At 44.6% G+C, this 19,795-nt stretch overlaps 1 protein-coding gene across 1 annotated transcript in view; it reads right to left on the reverse strand.

Moving 5' to 3' along the window:
* The window catches only part of itga11a (integrin, alpha 11a), a 116,423-nt gene that overhangs the window by 47,709 nt on the left and 48,919 nt on the right, over positions 1-19,795 (reverse strand). The window contains exons 5-9 of the mRNA XM_048615755.1: positions 13,905-14,019; positions 13,561-13,688; positions 9,935-10,083; positions 2,732-2,882; positions 1,882-2,047 (exon numbers count right to left, since the gene is read on the reverse strand). Of these exons, the coding sequence (XP_048471712.1) occupies positions 1,882-2,047; positions 2,732-2,882; positions 9,935-10,083; positions 13,561-13,688; positions 13,905-14,019 (709 nt within the window). The remainder of the gene's footprint in view (positions 1-1,881; positions 2,048-2,731; positions 2,883-9,934; positions 10,084-13,560; positions 13,689-13,904; positions 14,020-19,795) is intronic.

Genomic DNA, 19,795 nt, shown 5'->3' on the forward strand with positions numbered 1-19,795 from the left:
AGAAATCAGCACTGAGTGCCCTGTTTTCACTCTAACCCTGCAGATATGCCCAGGACTGTTACAATTATAATACAAGACAGGCTATTAATCTTAACAATGATGGCCCTTTAAGTTTCATCTTACTATTGGTATTATCCTTTGCCCCATGGTCAATCAAGAAGGGAATTTTTTTTATTGTTCATACCTGGGATATGGGCAATGCTGGCAGGGCCAGCATTTATTGCCTGTCCCCTGTTGCCCTTGAGAAGGTGGTGGTGAGCTGCCTTCTTGAACCGCTGCAGTCCACCTGCTGTGGGTTGACCCACAATGCCCTTAGGGAGGGAATTTCAGGATTTTGACCCAGAGACACTGAAGGAATGGTGATGTATTTCCAAGTCAGGATGGTGAGTGGAGGCGAACTTGAGGGGATGATGTCCTCAAATATCTACTGCCCTTGTCCTTCTAGATAGAAGTGTTTGTGGGTTTGGAAGGTGCTGTTTAAGGACTTTTGCCAAATTTCTGCAGTGAATCTTGTAGATAGTACACACTGCTGCTACTGAGCGTCGGTGGTGGAGGGAGTGGATGCTTGTGGATGTGGTGTCAATAATGTGGGCTGCTTTGTCCTGGATGGTGTCAAGCTTCCTGAGTGTTGTTGGAGCTGCACGCATCCAGGCAGGAGTTGGGGGGTTGGTATTCCATCACACTCCTGACTTGTGCCTTGTAAATGGGGGACAGGCTTTGGGAATCAGGAGGTGAGTTATTCCTAGCAGGACTCCTAGATTCTGACCTGGTCTTGTAGCGCTGTGTTTATATGGCTAGTTCAGTTGTGTTTTTGGCCAATGGAAAACCCCAGGATGTTGATAGTGGAGGATTTAGTGATGGTAACTCCATTGAATGCCAAAGGGCAGTGGTTAGATTGTCTCTCATGGGAGATGGTCATTACCTGGTATTTCTGTGATGTGGATATTACTTGCCACATTTCAGCCCAGGATATTGTTCAGATCTTGTTGCATTTGAACATGACTGCTTCAGTGACTGAGGAGTCACGAATGGTGCTGAACATTGTGCAATCATCGGTGAACATCCCCAATTCTGACCTTATGATGAAGGGAAGGTCATTGATGAAACAGCTGAAGATGGTTGGGCCTAGGACACTACCCTGAGGAACTCCTGCAGAGATGTCCTGCAGCTGAGATAATTGACCTCCCACAACCACAACCATCTTACTATGTGGCAGATTTGACTTTGCATAAAAGTAGTTAAATTCATGCAACACATAAATTAGACTGATTCTGTAGCAATATCATACCCTCCCCCTGACAGGAGGTAAGGTTGATTGAAATTTTATTTGGTTATTCCTGCCAAAACTTGTTTTAATTTTTAGGATCCCAACACCTGCATTGTATCCAACTTCCACCGTACTTTATCGGCTGTAAAGAGCTTAATTTGATTTAAATCTTTCACAGGATTTGGGCAGCATTGGCAAAAGCGGGAACAAAAACAAAGTTGCTGGAAAAGCTCAGAAGGTCTGGCAGCATCTGTGGAGGAGAAAACAGAGTTAACGTTTCGAGTCCGGTGACCCTTCCTCAGAACACAAGGGTCACCGGACCCGAAACGTTAACTCTGCCTTCTCTTCCACAGATGCTGCCAGACCTGCTGAACTTTTCCAGCAACTTTGTTTTTGTTCCTGATTTACAGCATCCGCAGTTCTTTTGGTTTTTATTGGCAAACTAGATTTACTGCCCATCAGTGTGAGCTTTGCAGTTAGCCTCCTTGTTGAACCCTGCAGTCTGGGATCCCTTAAGTTCCTCCATGTGCCCTCAGGTTTAGAAATTGCAATGTAAATTCAAGCTTCTCTTTAAAGTTCATAAAAATCCCACCGAAATACCAACGAGTCTGTACCTTCCAAGCTGAAGATTCTTGCTCCGAGTGCATCCACAATATCCTTCAGGGCTGCCTCATCAGAGACATTGAAGAAATGTTTATCGGCTGGATGACTGGCTATTGATTTAATCTCTTTTAGGAAGTCACTTGGATTGATACCTCTCCTGTTGTAATAGCCCAGCACCTGTAGAGCAGAACAACAAGTTTACTAACTCAGAAACCTTTCCCTGCAACTCTCCTAAAGCCACACTCCAATACCCAGGTGTCCATGCCTCATGCCAGGTGTTGAGTGCCAGCTTGCTATTTGACTAAGGGGAGCATCATAGCAAATCCCAATCTTGTCTGCAACTGAGATCCACACACATTGCGTTCATATCAAGAGTCTGGGAACACTTTTTTATTTGTTTATGGGATGCGGGCATCGTTGTCTAGGTCTGTGCTTATTGCCGTTGTTTAATTGCCCAGGAAGGCCATGGTGAGCTACCTTCTTGAACCACTGCAGTCTTTCAAGTGTAGGTGCACCATAATGCTTTTAGAGAGGGAGATCCAGAATTTTGGCCCAGTGACAATAAAGGAATAGTGGTACAGTTCCAACTTGAAAGGCACTATACAAATGTAACCTGTTGCACCTGAAACCAAACAGGAGCAGAGATCCTGAAGGGTTTTCCCAATGTTTACTGTTGAAGTGGAATAGAGTGTGGCCTTACAGGTGCTCTGGGAAAGATGTCAGCTTGTCAACTCAATATTTATTGACCCTGGCATCTTACTAAACTGTTGGCTTGGTCAGTCATGAACTGAAGTAATGATAACTATTGACCCTGCCAGGACTGTGTCTAAGAGTGAAGCTGGCTTTGTGTAGATTGCCTACCGCAATGGCATATCTGGTGATGTTGTCCCGCTCGCTGTCCTCAATCACTTGCTTTAGATGTGGGCTGTCATGTGATTCACCATCGGTTATGACGATCATCACCTTCTTGGCTTCCTTCCTTGCACCTCTTCTGATGCTGAATGCCTCAGACCTGACAGAGATAAAGAGAACACTCTTTAAACCGGCCATCCTTCAGAAGAGATATTAAACCAAATCGCTGACTGTTTGTATCAGTAATTGAGTTCCCATGACACTATTCCAGGAAGGGAAGAAGTTCTTCTGATATCTCATTCCTTCCTTTGTTAAATCCAGGCTTCACTCTTTCATTGCTGTCTTCGGTTGACCTCCTTTCTTTCAATTTACATAAACCTGACATCATCCAAAATTTTGATGCTCACATCCTAATTTGAATCCAAGTCAACCTGGGCTCCCAGGTTCACATTTCTCCTTGTTTCCAAATCCTTCCCTGGTCTCTCCCTTCCTGAACTCCACAATCTCCTGCAGCCTCCCAATCCTCAAGGCTTTCTGTGTTCCTCTGGATTATCTAAAATTTAATTCCTTTCCCATTGGAGTGTTGTGGCTCAGAGGGAGGTCATGGTATAGACCTGAGGAACAGCCAACGTACCCGAAATATTAACTCTGACTTTTTTCTTCACAGATGCTGCCAGACCTGCTGAGCTTTTCCAGCAACTTCTGTTTTTGCCTCAGGGCATTGCTCCAGGGATAAGAGTTCAAATCTCAACAAGGCAGATAGTGAAATTTGAATTCAGCAAAGAGCCAGTCTAATGGTGACTGCGCAGTTGCTGTCAATTGTCATCTTAAAAAAAAACAACTGGACTTTTATAGGAAGGATATTATTAAGCTGGAGAGGGTTCAGAAGATATTTATCAGGATATTGCCGGGAATGGGGGTTTGAGTCATATGGAGATGTTGGATAGGCTGGGACATTTTTCACTGGAAAGTAGGAGGTTAAGCGGTTGCCTTATAGAGGTTTATAAAATCATGAGGGGGAAAGATAAGATGAATGGAAGGTGTCTTTTCCCGAGGGGACATATTTTTAAGGTGATAGGAAAAGGATTTAAAAAAGGCACGATGGGCAATTTTTTGACACAAAGAGTGGTTTGCACGTGGAATGAACTTCCAGACGAAGTGGTGAATGCGGGCACAGGTACAACGTTTAAAAGACATTTGGATAAATACATGAGTAGGAAAGGTTTGGAGGGATATGGGCCAGGAGTAGGCAGGTGGAACTAGTTTAGTTTGGAATGATGGTCGACATGGATTGCTTGAACTGAAGGGTCTGTTTCCATGCTGTATGACTTTATAACTCTATGGTGAGCTGTGGTTCACTAATGTCCTTTAGGGAAGGAAATCAGCTCTCCTTACCTGGTCTGAATCACAAGTCATTCCAAGCCTACAGCAATGTGGTTTACTCTTAACTGGACAATTAGGGATGGGTAATAAATGTTGACCTGACCACCTCATGAATGAATTAAAGGAAAGAATTCCCACCCTGAAATGCTTTCTTGTTTTTTTCAGCCATTCCTTAAAACCTATGTCTTTGGCCTCTTTTTTAGGCACCTATCCTGACACCTCTTTCTGTAGACACTCCCTGTGGGGTTTATTTTATTACTCATTCACGGGATGAAGGCATCACTGGCTGGACCAGCATTTATTGTCCATCCCTAATTGCCCAGAGGGCAGTTAAGAGTCAACCACATTGTTATGGGTCTGGAGTCACATGTAGGCCAGACCGGGTAAGGATGGCAGATTCCTTCTCTAAAGGACATTAGTGACTCAGATGGGTCTTTCTGCCAATCAACTATGGATTCATGGTCATCATTAGACTCCTAATTCCAAATTTTTATTGAATTCAAATTCCACCATCTGCCAAAGTGGGATTTGAACTCAGGTCCCCAGAACATTTCTTGGGACTCTGGATTAACAGTCCAGCGATAATACCATCACCTCCCCCTAATGGTGCCATGTTTTCACCCTCAAGGCGATGTGTAAATGTAAGTCACTGTTGTTATCCTGGGCAACATTCTTCCCTTGGGCCCCAACACCCGGGAAAACAACCTGATGAACAGCTCGGTCATCTTGTTCACTGTTTATGGGATCTTGCTGTGCACAAAACTGTTTAACAACATGGGCCACATTTCAAAAATTGGTTGTGAACTTCTTTAGGAGGCTCTACCTGTGTGATTGGCAACTACAGAGCAAAGCAGGGCAATTGAGCAGGGTCTGATGAAGGTTCTAGGCCCGAAACATCAGCCTTCCTGCTCCTCTGATGCTGCTTGGCCTGCTGTGTTCATCCAGCTCTGCACCTTGTTGTCTCAGCTGAGCAGGAATTATTTTGAAAAATGCATCTGCGTAAATGGGATAGCATGAATTAGCAGAAGGCAGACAGAGGTTGGGCTCCAACTTAGCTGGGATTTGTATAGCCTAATCTTTGCTGGGGGAGCGGAAACACAACTCATCGGATTTTCCTTGCTTTAGTAGGATTTAGAGCCATAGAGTCATACAGCGCAGAAACAGACCCTTCAGCCCAACTCGTCCATGCTCACCATGTTTTCTAAACTGAACCAGTTCCATTTGCCTGTGTTTGGCCCATATCCCTCTATACCCTTCCTATCCATGTACCTGTCCAAATGTTTTTTAAATGCCCTAATTCTACCTGCCTCTAGCACTTCATCTGGCAGCTCATCCCATATATGCGCCACCCTCTGTGTGAACAAGTTGCCCCTCAGGTCCCTTTTAAGTCTTCCCTCTCTCACCTTAAACCTATGCCCTCTAGTTTTGGACTTCCCTACCCTGGGAAAGAGACTTTAGCTAATCACTGTGTCTCGGCCACTCATGATTTTATAAACCTCCATAAGGTCACCCCTCAGCCTCCAGTTTAATAATATCCGTCCTATTGCAAGGTGACTAGAATTGTACTCTGTAGCCCAAATGTGGACTTACCAATGTCTTGTACATCTGTGACATGACATTCCAACCCCTGTACTCAATGCTCTGACCAATGACGGCAAATGTGCCAAACACCTTCTTCACCACCCTATCTACCTGTTCTTTCCAAGAAGCTTAACATGATGAAGCCCAGACCTCTCTCCCGAATGTATTTTGCAGGGTTTTAAATCTCAGGCTGCCAATTACTAACTGATTTCCACCATCTTATGGCTTGCCACATTTCTATTATGACCCTTGGACCTTGAGGACAATTAGCCAGAATAATAATGTGAACCACAAATTTGGACCTTGTCCAATAAACACAAAACAAACTAATAAAGCGATCACAGATTACAGGGAGAAGATAGAAGAATGGGGATGAGAAACATATCAGGTGTCATGGAATGACGGAATGGACACAATAGGCCAAATGGCCTAATTCCGCTCCTATATCTAGAACATAGAACATAGAACATAGAACATAAGAGCGCAGTACAGGCCCTTCAGCCCTCGATGTTGCGCCGACCTGTGAAACCAATCTGAAGCCCATCTAACCTAAACTATTCCATTATCATCCATATGTTTATCCAATGACCATTTAAATGCCCTTAAAGTTGGCGAGTCTACTACTTTTGCATATCTTATGGTTTTATGATGGAATATGTAAGAAGATTGCTCCTATCTGAAATATTATTTGAAAATTTAAAAATAAAATCATAATTTTCAGTTCTGAAACAGTAACATTTGGCTTGAAACATTAACTCGGTTTCTCTCTCCACAGACCTGCGAGACCTGCTAAGTTTCTCCAGCACTTTCTGTTTTTATTTCAGATTTCCAGCATCCACTGTACTTTGCCTTTCATACGATTTGGACAAGAATAGGGAGCCTTTGACCTTTCATTGCATCCATCGACAATGAGGTCACCAAAAATTTGCAAGGTTAGCACGAGTGAAAAATGCTTGCAGTGTGTTTGGGGTGAGTCTGGAATCCTGTGGTTGGAATATGTGCAATAGCAGTTAACCCAAAGCAGCCAGTGTTCCCATTGTGGAGCTGCGAGGGAAAACAGAAACTCAGGCAGTTTTATTGCCCATTAGAGCTCCCGGTTTCCTTTGCTGCTAACAATCTGTCCATTCAGTTTCTGGCAGTTTTAATCGTAAACTTGAAAGTTGCAGAGCTCTGCTGAGGAAGCTTGGTGCCAGTTGAAGAGAAGCTGAATGTAACTGTTACAGTGTTCTCAGTTCTGCTGTGGTGGGGAGGGCTGTAGCATGATAGGGAGCCTGGGAGGGGTGATGGAGGTTCTGCTGGAGGTGCAGTGGTGTGTGTGTGGCTTGGGGGGGGGGGAGGGGGGGAATGGGTTATAGTTAATGCCCTGTTCCCAATTGCCACCGAGACAGCTAAAGAAAATTACTTGTCAGCACTTGTACTGTCCCTGATAAGAATGATTTGCATTAATCCAGCAGAGTTCACAGACTCGTAACTTCCCAAAGACATCTTATGTTCACAGCTGATCAAGTAATTTAGATATAGAAGGTCAAATCTTACACCTTTTTAGCTAAGTGTCCATTTTTTTGAGGTTGTTTTTCGGAGGGATTACTGTTAAAGGACAAGCTGCTTCTCTCATTGTCACTAACTGTTGCTGCCTCCCTGGCACAGCTGCCCACTGCCCAGGCTGTAGCCGAACGAACCTGTGAGCAGCTGGAGCAGAAAACTGACCATGACTAAGGCACTGTGCAATGTGTGGACTGTGCCCCTGACCGGTGATACTGGGACACCCTGACTCCCAGGGTCAAACTCTAATTCTCCACCTCACAAACTGCACTGAGGACTAGCCCCCACCCAGTTTCCAAATCGGCCATTTGGTTGAATGAATGTGCCGTGTGTTTGCCACACAGGCAGCTGGCACACACTGTCGGGGTCAGATTGGTGTCTCAGTGTGTCATACAGCAGGATGACCATCGCCCTGCCCCCAGACAGCTCCTGGCTGACCAGCCTCCCTTCTGTGTGTCTGAGCAAAACAGCGCGACAACCCGGCACAACGGAGAGCCTTTAGACCCTGATTGAAGCACCAGCTGACAGGCACGGCGAGGCAAGGGGAGAAGGAAGCGAGGGGAGGGGAGGGGATGGGAGGGTAGGCGAGGGGAGGTGAGGTGTGGTGAGGTGAGGTGAGGGGAGGCGAGGTGAGGTGAGGGGTGGTGAGGTAAGGGGAGGGGAGGCGAGGTGAGGTGAGGGGAGGTGAGGTGAAGTAAGGTGAGGTGAGGGGAGGTGAGGCAAGGTGTGACGAGGTGAGACGAGGTGAGGCAAGGTGAGGCGAGGTAAGATGAGGCGAGGTGAGGTGAGGTGGGGCGGGGCGAGGTGAGGTGAGGTGTGGGGAGGTGAGGGGAGGGGAGGTGATACAAGGTGAGGCGAAGTGAGGTGAGGGGACATGAGGTGAGGGGAGGTGAGGTGAGGTGAGACAAGGTGAGGCAAGGTAAGGTGAGGCGAGATAGGGTGAGGGGAGGTAAGGTGAGGCGAGGTAAGATGAGGTGGGGTGAGGTGAGGTGAGGCGAGATGAGGTGGGGTGAGGTGAGGTAAGTCAAGGTAAGATGAGGTGAGGTAAGATGAGGCAAGGTAAGATGAGGCGAGGTAAGGTGCGGTGAGATAAGGTGCGGTGAGATAAGGTGAGGTGGGGTGAAGATAGGTGGGGTGAGGCAGGGACTACTGGGGATTTGCAAGCAGACGCTAAGTGAGCGAGGGAGTGAGTGAGCACCCTGAGATGGTCCCTGCTCCAATCGGGATTTGGCTGCCTGTCAGTGTGGGAAGTGCACCCCCTGCAGCCTGTCAATGCTGGTCGTGGGGGGGCCCCTGCCGAACAGGTCTGTGCTCCCCGATTGTCTTGGAAGGGCTCAGAGAGGCACCATGAGGATAGAGTCACAAAATCATTGGGGTCTACAGCACAGATAAAGCCCCGTCGGCCCATCAAGGCTGTGCCAGTGAAAAGCAGCCACCAGACTATTCTAATCCCATTTTCCAGCACTTGGCCTTGTATGCCAGGGTCATAAGAGTTTGGCAATATTAGCTACCAGTATGGCTGGTGCCATGTAGCATGGCATGAGATGCTGCTTGGTGCTGAGTAACATGGAGACTGGTCACAGCCAGCCCAGTGAGCTGAAGTCCTTGCTCAGATTTCTACATTAAGAATTTTCGGTGTCTCCTTTCCTCAGGTGTTTGGTGAAACAGGAAGCCATATATTTAAGAAGCATGATGTGCAGTTCATAAAGTGTTTAACCAACAATAATTCCCCTCAACTGACAACTCACCGCTGACCAGGGAGAAAGTCACCTTGCTGCCTGGAACCTGCTCAAAAGATGCAGCGAGTCGCGGGTGACATTGAGATAGCCCCCAGCAAACATCTCACACAATTCTGCCACATTCCCACCTGCTACTAGACTTTTGAAAGGACCTTTGAAATTTCAAATTTAGTTTTGACCTCGCTGTTTGTGAACCTTCTCTGCAGCTTAACATTCCTCACTGTGTTCTATTACCCTAATGCACTTTGTATGGTATGATCTGCCTTTACTGCACATAAAACTAACCTTTTCACTGTACCCTAGGTACATGTGACAATAAAAAATCAAATCAAATCATCATTCCACTCACGGTCTCTGTAGGCAGCACAAAACTCAATTTGTACACAGCAAAGTCCCACAAATAGCTAAATGATCCTCAGATTATTCTCCTCTGACTAAAGAAGGTTAAGAGGAGATTTGGTTGAGCTACTTAACATCATCGTAACATTTAGGTTGAGAAAATAAAGACAAATTGTTTCCAATGGTGAAAACCAGTGGACATTGCTTTAATGAAATTGGTAGGAGAACCAGAGACAATAAGCAGAATAAATATTTCCATGTAACAGGTTATTTTTTATTTCATTCACAGGATGAGGGCATCACTGGCTAGGCCAGCATTTATTGCCCAGAGGGCATTTAAGAGTCAACCACATTGCTGTGGGTCTGGAGTCACATGTAGGCCAGACCAGGTAAGGATGGCAGTTTCCTTCCCTAAAGGACATTAGTGAGCCAGATGGGTTTTTCCGATAATCAGCAATGGATTCATGGTCATCATTAATCTCTCAATTCCAGAATTTTACTGAATTCAATTTCCACCATCTGCCACAGTGGGATTCAAATGTGGGACATACAGATTCAGTAGTAGCTTTCATCCAGTGTCTTTCACCCATTTGTTTTAGAGTTAGGATAGGGTCTTGGACGTCATTACCGTGCGATCTCAATGCCATGTGCTGTATTGGTTTCTGTCCCTCCTCGCTGTTCGATATTCCTGGCAGCCTTGACAACATCAGTAACAGACTTGTAGTCCCTCAGCTCAAACTCATGCACAGCTGTCTCTCCGTACTGCACAATGGCCAGCTGTGGAACAAGTACGGAGGTTAAACCAACACAGATGAAGCACAGGGCACACTGTAACCCTCCCCTCCTCCTCAGACCCTCACCAACCTCTAATCTCTCCTGTCACCCGCAATTCCTCTCCTGCCAATGAGCCAGCTGCCCATTACCAATGTTAGGTTCAAACTGTGTAATACAGGCTGTTATATTGTTGTTTTTAATTTTAATCAATCTTTTTCCTTATCAATAACTCTCACTTTTAATGAACCCCAATACATTACAATGTTGACCGATATGTTCTGATATAGAGACAGAGTCATGGATGTCTACAGCACTGGTAAAGGCCCTTCGCCCATTGAGTCTACGCTGGTCGAAAACTTTGTTTCAATTTACAGAACAAATTACTCAATGTAGAATTGATTCTTCGTAAACTAGATAGGTATTAAAACAAAATATTTACAGTAAAATTCCATTCCTGAGCTTATTGACCCAAACACGGTCATAGACTTAAACAGCACACAAACAGACCCTTCGGTCCACTTGTCCATGCCGACCAGATATCCCAAATTAATCTAGTCCCATTTGCCAGCATTCGGCCCATATCCCTCTAAACCCTTCCTATTCATGTACCCATCCAGATGCCTTTTAAATGTTGTAATTGTACCAGCCTCCACCACTTCCTCTGACAGTTCATTCCATAATGCACCACCCTCTGCTTGAAAATGTTGTCTCTCAAGTCCCTTTTAAATCTTGCCCCTCTCCCCTTAATCCTATGCCCTCTAGTTTTGGACTCCCCCACCCTGGGGAAAAGACCTTGTCTATTTACCCTAAACCATGCCCCTCATGATTTTATAAACTTCTATAAGGTCATCCCTTAGCTTCCGACACTCCAGGGAAAATAGCCCCAGCCTATTCAGCCTATCCTTATAGCTCAAACCCTCCAACCCTGGCAACGTCCTAATAAATCTTTTCTGAACCCTTTCAAGTTTCACAACATCCTTCCTACAGCAGGGAGATCAGAATTGAACGCAGTATTCCAAAAGTGGTCAATCCAATGTCATGTACAGCCTCAACACGACCTCACAACTCCTATTCTCAATGCACTGACCAATAAAGGCAAGTATGAAAAGTATGAAGTTTACAAGCAGTGATATTTCGCTACCAAGTGTTTAACATACTATCCTTGCAACTTTGTGATCTATATTCCAATCTGGCCAGAACTGACAGGTTGAAAGGCTCCTTACGCTGCCTGTTATTGTAGATTTACGTGTGTAACATTTCCTCCTTGTGCTGCCAGATACAGGGGTAAAGCTGGGGGCTTTTTGGATTCTCAACCTAGTATCCATTATGTGTGATCCCAGAGTGTGAGGGTCAATGGGCAATTCAATCATGAACATAAACCCCTCATCCATCATCCACTCTTACATAGCAGGTCCAGTGCTCACTGGCTAATGATTACAGCACGAAACCTTGGCCATGTTTCCTTAGGTACTGGGTACTGACACTGAGCACGGTAGAGGTGATTTTTTTTTCAGAAGGAGTCTGTTCATCAACACCAACTAGGATATGGCCAATAAATATTGGTTTTACCAGTGAAGAATATATTTTATAAGAGCATAAGAAATAGGAACAGGATTAGGCCACTCAGCCCCTCAAGCCTGCTCCACCATTCAACAGGATCATGGCTGAGCCAACACTCCTCACTCTCCTGCCCTTGATTCCCTGACTGATCAAGAATCTATCTATCTCAGCCTTAAATTTACACAAGGACGCTGCCCCCACAGCTCGCTGTGGCAAGGAGTTTCAAAGACTCTAAACCCTCTGAGAGAGAAAATTCATCCTCATCTCAGTCTTAAATTGGTGCCCCTTTATTTTGAGATTATGCCCTCTGGTCCTAGACTCTCCCATGAGGGAGGATTTACTGATATCTTTCCTGAAATACAGGGACCAAACCTGCTCACAGTCCTCCAGATGTGGTCTGACCAGCACCTTGTACAGTTGCAATGAGACTTTCCTACCATTATACTCCAACCAACTTCAGAATAAGGGTCAACAATCCATTTGCCTCCCTGATTCCCTGTTGCTCCTGTGTGCTAGTGCACAAGTACCCCCAAGTCCCTTTGTGTTGTAGTTTTCTGCATTTTTTCTCCATTTAAATAATACTCTTGTTCTCATGTTCTCCCTTCCAAAATGAACAACTTCAAATTTAATCCACATTTTATTCCATTTGCTAACATTTTGCCCACTTGCTTAACCTATCAATATCCATCTGTAAATTGCCTGGATCCCTCTCACAACTTGCCTTTTCATCTATTTTTGTATTTTCTGCAAATTTTGCTACAGTAGCTTCCTTCTTCCAAGTCATTATTATATAGTGTAAACAGTTGAGGTCCCAGCTCTGATCCCTGTGGAACCCCACTGATCGCAGGTCATCAACCTGAAAAAGAACCCCTTATTCCTCACTCTTTGTTTCCAGCCCATGAGGCATTTCTCAATCTGTACCAATGTACTACCTCCAGCACCAGGGGCTCTTAACCTTTCCCGAGGTACCTTGCCAAACACCTTCTGAAAGTCCAAATACAGCTGGTTCCCCTCTACCCACTCCAGTTGAGACTTCCTCAAAGAACTCTAATAAATTAATCAGACACAATTTCCCTTTCATGAAGCCATGCTGACTCTGCTGATTAGGTTATGGTTTTCCAAATATTCTGCTATTGCTTCCTTAATAATTAATTTCAACACTTTTCCAACAATAGACATTAAGTTAGTCGGTCTATAGTTATGAATAAATTATTTTCCCTATCTGGAAGTTCTATGACATGCAACTGAATGGTTTATCCTTTCAACAAATCACATAGGGCAATTTTCACCTATTAACCACCACGGCTAATTCATCTGTTTTTTTCTCCAATTGATTAATTTACGTGCAAAGCCCATTGAGGACAATGCAACGACATGAAACACGAGGGAGAGAGGGAAAGGGCGAAATCAAAATGGAGTTGGAAGGGGAGGTAAGGCGCTTTACTCTTTTTGTGCCCACATCACTCTAAAAGCATCGAGGATGTTGGTGGACAGTGTGTGGTCCCTTTCCAATGGGTATGAATGTATTCTGACAGAGATAGTAAGAACTGCCAATGCTGGAGTCAGAGATAACACAGTGTGGAGCTGGAGGAACACAGCAGGCCAGGCAGCATCAGAGGAGCAGGAAAGTTGACGTTTCAGGGCAGGGCCCTTCTTCAGAAATTCTGAAACGTCAACTTTCCTGCTCCTCTGATGCTGCCTGGCCTGCTGTGCTCCTCCAGCTCCACACTGTGTTATCTCATGAATGTATTCTTTTGTTTAGATTCTTAGATTGGTGACCTTACAACCTTTATCCTTGATCTTTAATTTCCTCCACACTATTGACATGTACTTAATACCCGTGAGCTGTAACAGGTAACGAATCCCAGCCTACAGGCTCTACATTGGATTCATGTAAAGCAGGAGACATTTTGTGCTCACCCGTATCTGGCCAGGTCCAATGTAAAATTTCTTCAGAATATTTATAAGGAAGTTCTGGACTTCATACCAAGGGTAGATACTGTTGGAGCCATCTAAAACGATCACAATGTCCATAAAGGTCTCACAGCCTACGGAGAAAATCAGGTCAATTGTCAATGCCATGCCTTGGGTGTTGGTTATATTGGACAGCTGGTTTATAGACATGCTGCTTCAAGCCAAGCACCTTTGTTTGTTATTCCCTCAGATTGAAAGCAGATCATGCAGCACATGCAGGGAAGCAGGGACTCCATTAACGACTAAAGCACACATGCAAGTTGAGAGCAGTAGAGACAGGCTTGTCATACGCTGGATGGCAGGTGCAAAGGCCCGGGCACTTTTGAAGTTGGAGCTGATTTTGCAGCAGATCCCAGGGCTGTAGTAGGAGCTCCCGCACTCATGGGACCAGAGTGGCCCGCAGGTCTGTGGAGAAAGCAGAGGAACAGGGAGAGAGGTGAAAAGTCACACGGGTGCTGGAGTTCAATCAATCCTCTGAGACGTATCATTCCTTAACAACCTCTGCAAGTCTAATTAACCTGTTCAGAGGTGTTATTACACACCTCCAGAGAAGGTGGGATTGAACCTGGGCCTCCTAGCTCAGAGGTAGGAGCACTACCACAACAGCCCTTAAATTGTACAGCAGATATTTTCCCAAATCAACCTGTTTGGAGTTATAATTACACATCTCTGGAGAAGGAGGGACTTGAACCCCAGCCTCCCAGATCAGAGGTAGGGACACTACCACTGTGCCACAAGAACCCCTTTACACAGCTGCTACCATTAGGCACAGAATTTGTTGCAAGTGATCTTGATAATAAACCAAGCGACCTACGAGTCACCTAATCATGGCTACCTAACTATCGCTGACTTTAATCACTTCACCATTGGTGGTTATGCCCTCAACCATCAAAGTTCTAATGTCCTGAATTCCCTCTCCATACCTGCTCACCTTTCCTTTCTCTCTTTCCTCTTCTCAATTCTTTTTTAAAACCTTCCCTCTTTGACCCACTTTTGTTCATCTGATTTAATATCTGGAATAAAAAGATAGCTTTGTAACCATATAACCACCATTAACTGTTGTACATCTAGTTCACTAATGTCCTTCCAGGAAGGAAACTGCCATCCTTATCTGGTCTGGTCCACATGAGACTCCAGACCCACAACAATGTGGTTGACTCTTAAATGCCCTCTGGGCAATTAGGGATGGGCAATAAATGTTGACCCAGCCAGCCATGCCATGATTATATGAATAGATAGAAATATTTTCTTTGGGACTCCATGAAATTCTTTGTGAAGTGTCTCATGGTGTTTTCCTATATTAAAGGTACTGTATAAATGTAAATTGTTATTGTTTCTGCAAATATCATTACTTGGATTCAAGACTTTTTGGTTTGATCTATAAAGGTCACTCTAAGTCACCAAACAGGAAATTAGAAAAATAAATGCCTTTGGACATCAGTAGTACAATACTCCAACAATGAGTTCAAACTCAAAAGACATTTCCATTGAAGCAACAGAATACAAATTACAAGTACATTCGAATTTCTTTGCGAATGTCTACAACAGTGCAAGCCTAAAAGCTTTACACTAAAATACTGTCATTGCTGGGACAGGCCCAATTCCAAGACTGTTCCTTATTTTTTCTTTCTGGCTCTTAAGACAGAAAATGAGAGAAATACTGGGATGGGGGAAGCAGGAGATCGGGCTCTCCAGAAGGAATTGCCAGAGATTTCAATCTGCTTGAAGAGACTGTGGTTGTGCTGTTTAGCCTCCTTTCCCACTTGCACAAGGCTGTGGGCTTCCCTTTGGCTTCAACGCAGATTCATGAAACAGTTCATCAGAGCAGGGCCCTGTTTAGAATGGTGTTGACGCGTTATGCAGCCCAAACATATCTAACTCATTTCAGTGTTGGCCCCTGTGGCTGGTTAAGGACCCACATTCAGTCCCAATCCCCCTTGTCAGGAGCATGATCCACCTGCATAGACAGTAAAGCAACATAGCCAGGATGAGGCCATTAAGCCCCTCAAAGTTGCTGTACCATTCAACTAAATCGTGGCTAGTCGTAGCAATCATGGAATCCTGATAGTGCCGAAAGAGGCCCTTTGGCCTATCGAGTCTGCACTGACCCTCTGAAGAGCATACCAGCCTATCCCTGTAACCCCACATTTACCATGGCTAATCCATCTAGGCTGGTTTTAAACCCCCATGTCAGCTCTTTGTTTTAATTTCTGATTGTTTCTCCTGTGACTCCTGCCCGACATTGCCTGTGATGTTGGAATGTGGGTTTGGGATCAGACTGAGCTGGGATACACTGCAGGTTTAATTAGCTTTCCATGCTTCCCATTCAGGACTGACATTGGAAGGACAGGCACTTGGGCACCATGCTTGAATGCTGGTAAGACACGGGCAGAACTGGCAGTGAAATGAGGGACCTTGAAGAAAGGTAGGAATTGATGCAGGAAATCTCATTGATGAGACTACTTTTAAAAGAAAAGCCCCTCATGAGTAAAGAGTATTTGTGAAGCAATTGCCTACATTAACATTGTTGACCTTATTAACATTATTGGCCTCATTCACAACAGCAAGACCACAAATGTCGCCAACTGGTTAAACATTTATTTGCAGTGCTGTTGATTGAGAGTTGAACATTAGCCAGGGCATCAGAAGATTTCTTTTTTGTGTAACATGTTGAAATCTTTAACATTCACCCGACCAATACTTTTTGATGTAATGCCGCACTGAAAGGATGGTAACAGCAACAAAGATGGGGGGTTATGCCCTGATGGTCAAATACAGCAGCCCTCCCTCCCACCACTTTGTATATCATGGCCAGTAACCTAAATGATTTAATAATGTTCTTACAGCCGACTCCTGTGGTGCACAGCAATGCTGTGATAATAACTGAGTGAATCATCACTCACTCTCCCTCTCCTTGATCCAGTTCCATTACTGCACTTAGCTAAGAGCATTCCAAGACACCAATTTGACTCAAAAAAGAGAGTTGCTCAACACAGAGCAGCATTTCAAACAGATAGTTGGCTTCCACAGACAAATGTGCCTCACAAAGAGCATGCTCGCTCAACATGCCACCAAGTTCCTAGAACAGAATAGTGAATATTTGGGACGTTGTACGGTCGAAGATTGGGTGTGATGTCCTGGAGGCTGTGTAATCCCTAAAACACTGTAATTCCAGGAAAGCTGAATGTTGGTAATACTGAATCATTTTTACCCTACTGTGTGATTACCATGTCACTAAAGTATTAAATAATGCTGAAGCAGCAGATTTAGTTTGATTTTGAAAGTCTCTATTGAATGATGTCCTTTTTCCTTCATTTGGAACTAAAACAGAAATTGAGTCAGATATCCACACCAAAATGTTTGTAAAATTCCTTCGCAGCATGTGGGCATTGTTAGCTGAGCTAACATTTATTACTCATCCCTAATTGCCCCTTGAGAAGGTGGTGGTGAGCTGCCTTCTTGAACCACTGGGGTCCATGGGCTGTAGGTAGACCCACAATGCCCTTAGGAAGATAATTGCAGGATCTTGACCCAGTGACAGTGAAGGAATGTGACTGACATATTCTGCTGATGGATCTGGTTTTGACTGATCAATGCCCCAATGCTCAGCAGGTCGGTTTCAGAGAAGATACTACTGTTAGAGACTATGGAATCATTTCTTTGGCATTTTGTAATAAGTGCAAAGTGAGGAGATGGGTTGGAGACCTCAAAAAATTTCCTCTTCTGCTTCCAAAGGGTAATGATTTCAGCTTCCTCTGACAGATGAAATTTCCCTGCTATCATAGAGCCATACAGTCCTACAGCTCGGAGACAGGCCCTTTGGCCCAAACTGATCAATGCCAAACAAAATGTCCATCCACGCTAACCCCATTTCCCTGCACATGGCCCACATCATTCTAAACCTTCCCTATCCATGTATTTGTCCAAATACCTTTTAAATGTTGTTTATGTACCCGCCTCAACCACTTCCACTGGAAGCTCATTCCATATGCGTACCACCCTCTTGTGTAAAAACGTTGCTCCTCGGGTTCCCATGTGTTCTTTCCCCTCTTACCTTAAACTGATGCCCTCTAGTCCTTGATTCCCCAGCCCTGGGAAAAAGACTGAGTGTATTCACCCTATCCATACCTCTCATGATCTTATACACTTCTTTGAGATTCCCCCTTAGTCTCCTATGCTCGAAAGAAAAAAGTCCTAGCTTGTCCAACCTCTCCCTATAACTCAGTCCCTTGAGTCCTGGCAACATCCTTGTAAATTTCTTCTGCACTCTTTCCAGTTTAAGAACATCCTTCCCCAAGCTAGGTGACCAAAACTGAACACAATACTCCAAGTTGGCCTTACCACTGCAACTTCTATACTCAATGCCCTGGCTGATGAAGGCCATTGTGCCAAAAGTCTTCTTCACCGTCCTGTTTACCTGTGACTCCACGTTCAGAGAACCGTGCACCTGAACTCCAAGGTCCTTGTGTTCCACTATACTCCTTAAGACACTACCACTCATCATGAAACTCCTACCTTGATTTGACTTTCCGAAAGGAAACACCTCACACTTATCGATATTAAACTCCATTTGCCATTTCTCAGCCCAATTCCCCAGCTGATTAAGATCCTGCTGTAATTTCTGATAACCTTCCTCACTGTCCACAATATTGCCTATTTTAGGGTCATCTGCAAACTTACTAATCACACCTTGTACATTCTCATCCAAATCATTGATATAGATAACTAACTGCAATGGGCCCAGCACTGACCCCTGAGGCACACCACTAGTCACAGGCCTCCAGTCCGACAAGTACCCTTCCACTATTACTCTCTGCTTCCTACCATTAAGCCAATTGTGTATCCAATTTCGGAGCTCTTCCTGTATTCCATGAGATCTAACCTTCCAGAGCAGCCTACCATGTGGAACCTTATCAAAGGCCTTACTGAAATCTGTATAGACTACATCTACTGCCCTGCCCTCATCAACCTTCCTGGTCACTTCATCAAAGAACTCTAACAAATTTGTGAGGCATGATCTCCCACGCACGAAGCCATACTGACTACTCCCAATCAAACCCAGTCTTCCCAAATGCATGTATATCTTATCCCTCAGAATCTTCTCAAGTAACTTACCTACCATAGATGTTATTTTTCCTGGTCCATAATTCCCAGGGTTTTCTTTACAGCCCTTCTTGAATAAGGGCACAACATTCCCTACCCTCCAGTCTTCGGGACCTCACCCGTGGCTAATGATGATGCAAATATATCAGCCAGGGCCCCCACAATTTCTTCTCTGCCTCTTGCAGGGTTCTTGGATTTATCTGGCCAGCACCAAAAGATTGTCCCCAAGATACTGCCACTAACTGCCCCAGGTTCCCAAGTCTTCATGCATTGTAAACACAGAGGAGAACTATTCATTGAGGACCTCACCCATCTCCTGCAGTCCCACACATACATGTCCACTTTGGTCCTTGAGGCGTCCTATTTGTTCTCCAGTTATTCTTCTTCCTTTAATATACTGAAAGAATCCTTTGGATTCACCTTAATCTTCTCAGCCAAAGCTATCTTGTGGCCCCTTTTCATCTTCCTGATTTTCTTCTTCAGTAAACTCCTGTATCCCGTATATATCTCCAGGATTCCCTTGATCCCGGCTGCCTGTTCCTGAGCCATGCACCTCCTTCTTTTTCCTAGTCAAAGCCTCAATATCTCTTGCCACCCAGGGTTCCCTACTCATGCCAACCTTCACCCTCACAGGAACATATAGACTTTGAACTCTAACTATCACACTTTTAAAGGTCTCCCACTTGCCAGATGTCCCTTTGCCTGCAAAAAAAACTCCTCCAATCAACCCCTGCAAGCTCCATCAAAATTCACCTTACCCCAGTTTAGGACTACCAGAGTCTCCGTGAGGAAGAAACTTCATTTTCTGGTCCAATGCTATGAAGAATTCTGGACAAATGCACCTGGACAAACAGCTTTTCTAGATTCAGTTGTCAATAGGGACGTGTTTAATTCCTCCACAAAATCTGAAGCCAAAATTATTGACATTCTTGACGCTGCCATCAAGTTTCTTGAACATAGTCACACCACCTGGTACTAAAATCCTTTATCTGCTTGAGCCTGTGATATTTGTGTCAAGTGGCATTCAGTGGCAGCTGTATCACTATGTATTTTTAAAAATAAGGACAAATAATTATAG

This window comes from Rhincodon typus, chromosome 33, assembly GCF_021869965.1.
Source record: "Rhincodon typus isolate 14 chromosome 33, sRhiTyp1.1, whole genome shotgun sequence".
In the NCBI taxonomy this organism is placed as follows: Eukaryota; Metazoa; Chordata; class Chondrichthyes; order Orectolobiformes; family Rhincodontidae; genus Rhincodon; species Rhincodon typus.